Below are 8,548 nucleotides of genomic sequence, written 5' to 3'. Positions count from 1 at the left end.
AGTGCAGCCGCTGGTGGTGAGTTTATTACCATCACTGAGTAATAGAAGTAAATATGACCCTTGGCTGCTCTCTGTCGATGAGAACCTCACTGTATTTAAAGTTGCTGATGTGTCTACATTTTAGGGTGGAGGAGCCATGTAATTCTAATATAACTTCAGTTAAAACAAACTAAGCGAAGATCGAATGGAAAGTCACATTACATTAACTAGCAGGTGAAATAAGAAGCACTCTGAGAGAAATTATTTCTTTGTTGTGTTAATTTACAAACTTAAGACAACAACACACTTGTTAAACATAATTCAAGATTAAAACAATATATAATTGTAAAGACAATAAATATGCATGCAGTGTTGCATTTTTTAACTTTAATGGTTGGCTTCTCTTAAAATAAGCCTTTTTTCACAGAAGGCATTTTGACGTGTCACAGTAATTAAAGTAAAGGTGTACATAAATAATATTAATTAATTGCTGGATTCCATGTAGATGCTTCAGATTCAGGGTCCTGGTATTGTGCACTCTGGCTCACTGTGGCCTTGTCATGAATTACTGGGACACTTGACTAGAACAAAGCCATCGTTAATGTTATTAGTAACACATGTGCTTTCACATGATTGAGTTAACACAAGTAACAAGGTGACAAAGTGATTAAGATTTAAATTAGAGGAACAGAGTGCCAAGCAATCTTACCTTAATTTTTAGTAAATAACCTTTTATTGGGGAGCAACATAACAACAGATATAACAATAAAAAATTATAAATACCTATAGAAATAAGTAAATCTAAAACAAAAGATAAAAGTGACATCCATAAGAGAATAAACAATGTAGGTTAAGCCCCGTCGTGCCTCACGTGAAGCACTTTTCTAGGGATTCATGATTACATTTTTATTTTGTTGCATATTTTACAGTTATATTAGGTGACATAAGAATATATCACAAAGATGCCAATTCCACATCAACAGCCGAAACTAGGCCATAAAAAGGATATCGTATTGATACAAATATTTATTTTAAGTGATATCAGCTGTTACTATGGTAAGCTGTTGCATGGGTGTATCTTTAAAAGGTCAGTTCACCCAACCAAAGAGTTTTTGGTTTTAGGTTTTTAGGTTTTGAGCCAAAAATGAAGTTTCAGGGCAAAATAAACAAAATTATCTGCAGATCTAGATTCCACTTAAAGTAAGTGAGAGTAATTTGTGGTAACTGAATAGTTACCATACTGAAAGTACCAAAGGCCTCTTTGCCTGCCCTATAAGCAGGTGTCTGAAGATCATAATGTTAAATTACAGTAAATAACTTCAGTTCATTAAGACATGTTAGTATGAGTGCAGCTGCGTTTTAAGTTCTGAAACACTGACCACTAGTGAGCACCACGTGGTTTACCAGCATTAATCTAATACTCTAACAGCAGCTCGCCGGCTAAACAGCTGCACTGAAATAACTGCTTACAGTTTACTGGCTCAGGTTTGGCAGCTAAAGCCATTCAGTTGTCAGAATAAAGGAATAGTTCACTCAGAATTAAAACTTTTGTCATTATCTACTCGCCGTCATGTCAATTAAAGCACCGGAACATTTTTAACAAGCCACCGTTGATACACACCCAGCCCTAATCTATTTTTGTTGGTCTTTCAGCTGATGTCACCGTTTACGGGAGTGACAATTTACTAACTAGTGTTGGAGGAAATCAGGCCAAGTTTGAATGTCCACATAATGCACAGCAAGTTAACAAGTGCAACTACCCATGTCAGGGGTCACAACTTAAGTGTCGCTTGTTTAAATTGTGTAAATTAACTCATAGAGAACTGTTACTTTGGTTCAAAGTATTGATACTTTAACGAATTGTTGAATTGTTTTGTGTAATTTTATGGTGATGTCTTTTTGGGAAAAAAACAAGGAGCACATTTTTGATTAGTTTGGTTGATCTGGAAAGTGATGACATAAAGTTTTGCCAGACAAACATCAGATCCTCGCTGCAAGTATTAAATTGTCAAAACTATCAAAGAGAAAGTTCTTGAGATGCAATAGGAGTGATCTCCATTATTCTACTTTCAAGATGTCCATGAATTTCCTGAATCTGCACTGGAAACAGAAGAGTAATTTAATTTAATGGTTCCTTAAAGTGGATATTTTTGTATTTGAAAGTGACCTCCACTTCCTTGTGAAACTGCCCCTCAAGCACTTTTCTCTTCACAAGCTGTCAGCAGCATGTTGCGGCGCTGCTTCATTTGTTGGTTTTATTTTTGGGAGTGAGACATGGGCTCACAATTTTGTGTCTCAATCCTATCTTATTATGTAACTGGCTTTTTGTCTAATATCTGATGATGATATTTTATAAATGGTATAAAATCTGTAGATTGTAGTTTTATCTACTGAAATGTCCTCTGAAGACAGCTTATAGTGCAACTGGTTCACACAGTTATGAGACTGAAATAGGGTGGAGGTGGTGTGTCCACATGAAAAGAGATGTCTAGTTAGTTATAGTTATGTTAGATATAAGAGCCAATCCAAAGGTGAGCATTTCTTGTTCTATTGCTCCAAGAGCGTTTGAAAGAGCAACTGAAAAAATAAAAGACAAATACATTCTGGCAAACCTAAAGCAGCTATAATCAATATTTTTATAGTAACAGTGGATTAAATAACTACTGTGAAAGACAACATTCCTAGTGACAAACTCACATCATCCGACTCAACTAATTTCCCCTCAGCTCTTGAGAATAGCATCTTTCAGCTCATTATTTTGGTTTTCTGGCCTACAGCTGGCTATTTTGGTTCACTCTCACTGCTCTCAAGCCTGGTTTGCAGCTGCATCCGTTGTTTTCATGTCAAAACGCTTTAAAACCCCTCTGTACCGTGTCTGCTTAGCACCAAACAGCAGACAGACCAAGTTAATGACCAGCTGGTGAACATAGCGGAGAGGATTTGTCGGCAGCTCCCTCAAGGAGCTGGTGAAGAGAAAACAGAGCTAAAAATGGAGTGAATATTGGACTTATATTCAACAGGTGGACACAAACACAACTCTAAATGAATGCTGATGTTGCTCTGTGCGTGCTGGATGTGTAACTGATTACTAACAAGTTCACCATATCAATTCAAAAAGTGATGATATTTAAATGTTGTGTTCACATCTTGTTTCCACTACCTCTAAAAAAAAAAAAAAAGCAGTTATTGTAAGTTTAAACTATTGGTTCATATATAACAGCCAAAAAAAGTTTTCTCTTATCTGCAAAGTAGAAATTGCTGCTGTATTGTGCCATAAAGCATCATCCTTTGTGTCATGAATCGATCCCAATTCAGTTAAGTTACTGTGGGACGGCTAAGGTTACTGTCACTTGTTAAGAGTTGCTTTGTACACTTTGTACTTTTAATCACTTGAAGGCCTCAAGAGCAGCAGGAAGTGACTGTTTGTACCTGATTAAATGCAATTAGCATGGAGAGCAGAGGATACTGCTCTTATTATTTCTCATATAAGTCTCTCAAAAGTTGTAAGGAGTTGCTGCTTTAAAAGCTTTTTCTAATACTTAGATTACTTAGGTAATGTAGCAAGCGCAAAACCATTAATCTTAATTAATGGCGGGTGATGTTCATGTCAGTTTGATTCTACCCAGCGAACAATAAATTATGCTAAATAATGAAAGCAGCAATAATGCTTCACTGCTTCGTTATGAATAATTCTGCAGCTCAACAGGAACACAGTGCTCACTAGTTGTGTAAAAATAGACCTGTTATCAAAGAAAAAAGCAACAACAGGGATATTCTGTGCTGTCCCTGCTTGGAGTAGATGACTGTGTGAACTGGTTACATTAAATGCTGCCCACAGAAAGCATCTCAGTAAATAAAATTCTTCTCCTCATGCACTTCCACTCCCTGTCCTTGATTGAATGGAAGCTTTGTTTCAGCTGTCAGGATCGATTAAATCGTGCTCCCATAAACAAACATCATGGTGGACAAATGGAAATGAGCTGCCCCTCCAGCAGCCCCACAGAGGATGTACCATTCCAACATTTTCCAAATCCCAAATCCTGGGTGCTTTCAACATGCGACCAACAAGTTACTTGGACTTGGCTTTCTGTTTGGGGGCAGGTGCAGCTGCAGGTGTAGGTTTTGGGGCAGGTTCAGAGGCAGGAGAGGGTCTCACTGAATCATACAGACTGAAGCACCTGCAACACAAGAGACAAGAGACGATGATCATATTGTTTTATCATGATAATTAAGATTACATAAGAGAACATTATATAAAGAGCAGGTTACTTACATGTTCTTAATTCTCTTCACAAAAGCTTTAACCGCTCTAACCATCCTCCTCAGCCGCACCTGTCACCAAAATGACAGCTAGGTCAGTGCATTCGAAGTATTTCGATGTCTAACTTCTAGTTATTTAACACATGTTTTTGTTAGTCAGTTTTATTACATTATCAAAAGGTTCAGTGGAAAAAAATGAAACCCTCACCTGCTGCTTTTTGTACAACAAAGGAATGGAGAAAATGGTGATGACCGCTGTTAAACAAAGACAAGGAGAAATTATTTCTGTTACCAGTTAGGTCCAGTGTGTAACATTTAGGAGGCTATATTGGCAGAAATTGAATATAATTTTCAATTAATAAGAATTAATAAGAATTAATAATAAATAAGAATTGTTCTTTTTTGTTACCTTAGAATGAACCATTTTTAGTTACAAATTTTGTTGCCTTAACCTAACCAGACCTTTGGACAACACTCATGAGTCGCTTTTAGAAGAACTCACCGGTTATCACCAGCGTCAGTCCATTGATTTGGACACCGACATAGGTCAGCAGATACAGCAGAACAACAAACTGAGAGAAAAAGCACAGAAAAAAACAAAAGAGTTCCTATGACGTGAAGGGATTGTTACTGCCGATCCCACTGTGAATCAACACTATGCAGCTGTGACACTGCTCACAGTCACGTGTCCTACAAGCTTACAATACACCACCTCCCAGTGTTGTCATAGCAGGTAGTTTTGTGGGTTTTTTTTATATTTTAGTTGGTGTTTGTGTCATTATTTTATCATCACACACAATCAAACCTTAATAGAGTCAATCATGCTGTCGATGAAAAGCAGGCGTTTGATCTCTGTGAAGGCAAATGCAATCAGTAGCACCACTTCCTCTACCAGCATCACTGTCTCCTTATCTGTCAGAGAGGCGTCATTATCCAGATACGACCTGGGGACAGAGGCACACATACAGAACCTTAAGAACAGAAAGAGTTGTGTTCATGCTGAAGTAATACAAAACAATGACGCTCTGGTTTTAGCTTCAAGTTTAACATAATCTAAAGTTTCAAGATACATAGAAGTATATGAGTGTAGCAGCATTCAGTGTGGGCTTAAAGTTGGAAAAAACAAACCAACAATGTCTAAATCAACGTTGGTAGACTTACTGGAAGGGGTGGACCCCGGGGTTCCAGCGCAGCAGCTCCAGGAGTTTATAGTAGAGACGGAGGGGGAAGGTGACACACATGGCACCCAGACATACGTGGGAGAGCACGGTGATAACACTGAGCTGGAACACACTGGCGAGACTGATCACCAGGCCTGTGAACACCACAGCAGTCCTCCTCACGTTCCGCCAATACACCAGATCCATAACTGAGCAGAAAGACACACAGAAAATCGATGACAGAGGGGTGAAGATAAGTGAACTGAATTGCAGTGGAGATGACTGATAGTGTGGAAAGCACTGTCAGGCATCTTCTAAGTAAAACATTTGGGCCCATATTGGATTATAAAACACCTGGGACCAATAAAGCAGTCATAAATAACCTTCTCATTAAAATAACATGCATGTGTCACTATTCTGGTATCATGGAGTGCAAGTGCCATGCCACCACAGATTTGCACATACCAAAATATTCTTTTGTGTTTTAAACTTAATTTGAACAAATAGAGACAATATAAACTGCCCTGAAAGACTGAATTCTAGTTACTGAACATAGTTCTGTATTTGAACGGTATATCACATGTTGCTGTGGGTTTTAGAGAGTCTCAGACTTTAACTCTGTGAAAGTGACCCAGATCATCTTCTATCTTCCTCTGTTTATTACAAACAAACCTACTGGTGCCGATGGAAATGTGGCGCACATGAGTGCGTCTGTGCCCGAGCCATTTTAGTTATATGAGAGGCAAAATGGACAGTGAGTTAATACTTTAAGAACATAGATTTTTGGAACGGTCGTACCATCTTTTTGAACAATATATGAGTTTAAACAGCAACTAAACCACTAAACGTGCCTGTTGGCTATTTGGCTGTATGTTCCATGAAACAAACAGCTTTTTCTATTTGGAATATCTGGCATGAGAAAAGTAAGAAACAGGATGACAAAAATATTCTTTACAATGTTAGCATTCCTTGGACTAACTTGTGAGAAAATCTTGCTTTATATTCAAAACAAGGACAACCAAGGCAGTTAATCTATTTTCTTGCCAAAAAGAAAGCTATTTCAAGATGTCTCAAAATGAATGTGTTGCTTTTAATAACACACTTTGCACATTTCTGAATGAATAATAAATAAAGGAATAATAATGAGTCACATTATGATATTAGATCTTCAACCACCGAAACATCAAATGAGCCTCCTAACTCCAGTGTTAATCTCAAGGTAATTATCTGATTAAAACAAACGCTCAGGATGTCACAAATACACACACAGACACACACCACAACAATTTGTCAGGCATTTACACACACAAACACTGTACTACAATACCAAACAGCATTCTGTTCTCATAATCAGCTGTTTTCTTATTTAATGGCACATTTGGACAGGACGCTGGTGAGGCAGAAACAGAGACACTCATACTTATGCTGTAACACCTATGAAGTCATTTTCCAAGCATGGCAGAACCATAATCTAACTCTCATTCTAATCATAATAGAAACTGTCAAATGTTATATGGAAAATAGCCCTGACAAGAAAAACTGTTATCAATCTTCCCTTATGGGACAATTTGGACCTTTAGGAATGAAACTAACAACAACATTCAATCAGCAATAGGGTCTCATTTAGACGAGCCCCATTCTGTCCGTCTGTCCACTAAATGAAAGACATGCTGCACTCAGTATCTGACTGGTCATCCTGTCTGTATTCACACCTGCCCAGCAGAGGGGGGAAAATAAATTCTATCTTCCTCTTCAACCTGACAGCTGGACTCTGACCAGCTCCCTGCCTGCTCTCATTCCCTTTACTTAAAGCTGTCACCATTTATTTCCTTACGTTTGGTGGCCATTTCAGCGGCGATCCTGCTTGCTCTGCTCTCTTCCTTGCGCTTCCACTGTTGGCTTGCACCCCAGGCTTTTTTTGGCCACCCCAGCTCCGTCAGCAATATAAGGCCTGGCTGGCCTAATTTTATCCTGTATTGGATACCCCCTGTTTGGATTCACACACACGCACACACACTCACACACTCACACTCAAATTGGGAACCTGAGACATCAGCATGTACATGTCCCTCAGCCTTCAGAGACTGTCATGGTTCTTCAGCCAGTTGGTGGCTGACCTGCACCCAGAGGTCTTTGCTTTGGAGCCACGTCAGTGAGAAGCAGCTTTTAATGTCAAATTCATCACCAATCAGGATTAATAAAAACACAGCCAGTGTCAGCTGGCTGCTATCTCCTCCAACTGTATACTGCAGCTTTCATAACAAACTAATGAATTTATTATAGAGCTTGAATCATAACTAGAGAACACAGCATATTAAATAGACGCCAGATACACAGACATTTTTCTCTGCATGGTTCATTATGTGAGAATTCTGTATGTCTACTGTACAGCAATATCCAGATTAATGTTATTACAGGTACAATAGAATGGTACAGACTATTGTGGGGGATAAATATGAGCACTATTTGTTTACTGTTAATAGTATGTCCTTCACATTGGTTTGCTGGAATTCTTCCAATTTTGCTTAAGCCTGACGTGTCTGCTCAGACTTATGTACAGCTGACTCATGTATAATTTTGCCACTTTTGCAGGTGTAGGTATATACCATGTTCATGTATCACCTGGGTATTTGGAGCACACACCAAACTGTATAGTAGGGGTACCCTGGTAGAGCGTATGCTCCATATACTAAGACTGAAGTCCTTACAGCAGCAGCCCAGGTTCGATTCTAACCAACAGCCCTTTGCTGTATGTCATCCCCCCTCTCTCCCTCCCCTTTCCTGTCCACCTCTTAAACTGTACCTGTCAAACATAAAGGCATAAAAAGACCCAGAAAATAATAAGAAAGAAAATGAATGAATTGTATTCTGTGACAAGGTGCTTTAACATCATTATGACAAGTGAGTTTGATTCATTTAATTCAGTTTCTCCATCGTTTTACATGCCTGACGGCTCCCGAAATCAAAGTACAGGTGCAGAATTACAGAGCGAGTGATGTGATCCTGGCTGGCCTCCACAGATTTAAGCAGTTATTCGGGGAATGTGCCAAACAAAACAGCTCTAAGTCATGTCATGGTGACGTGCATAATCAAGACCAAAATCCCATTTATGCTTCAAAATAAAATAAACAGTTAAGAGATTCTGCAAT

General features: G+C 38.6%; 1 protein-coding gene across 1 annotated transcript; it reads right to left on the bottom strand.

Annotated features, from left to right (window-relative positions):
- Positions 1-231: 231 nt before the first annotated feature.
- Positions 232-7,340, bottom strand: rtn2b (reticulon 2b). The gene is made up of 7 exons (XM_051402533.1): positions 7,234-7,340; positions 5,401-5,608; positions 5,045-5,183; positions 4,742-4,811; positions 4,448-4,494; positions 4,253-4,311; positions 232-4,157 (listed from the first exon to the last, which is right to left on the bottom strand). Exons 1-7 carry the CDS (start codon positions 7,244-7,246, stop codon positions 4,049-4,051), a joined length of 645 nt encoding a protein of 214 aa, XP_051258493.1. The 5' UTR covers positions 7,247-7,340; the 3' UTR covers positions 232-4,048.
- Between the last annotated feature and the right edge of the window lie 1,208 nt (positions 7,341-8,548).

The sequence above is a fragment of the Dicentrarchus labrax genome, unplaced genomic scaffold (assembly GCF_905237075.1).
Source record: "Dicentrarchus labrax unplaced genomic scaffold, dlabrax2021, whole genome shotgun sequence".
Lineage (NCBI taxonomy): Eukaryota > Metazoa > Chordata > Actinopteri > Moronidae > Dicentrarchus > Dicentrarchus labrax.
The sequence above is the reverse complement of the archived record's forward strand: the minus strand, read 5'-3'. Positions and strand labels throughout refer to the sequence as shown.

Coding starts and splice junctions, on each gene's coding strand:
- rtn2b (XM_051402533.1), bottom strand. Junction 5,184..5,400: donor CCCGGGGTCCACCCCTTCCA/GTAAGTCTACCA, acceptor CTCTGTCCCCAG/GTCGTATCTGGATAATGACG. Junction 4,812..5,044: donor GCATGATTGACTCTATTAAG/GTTTGATTGTGT, acceptor TTTTTCTCTCAG/TTTGTTGTTCTGCTGTATCT.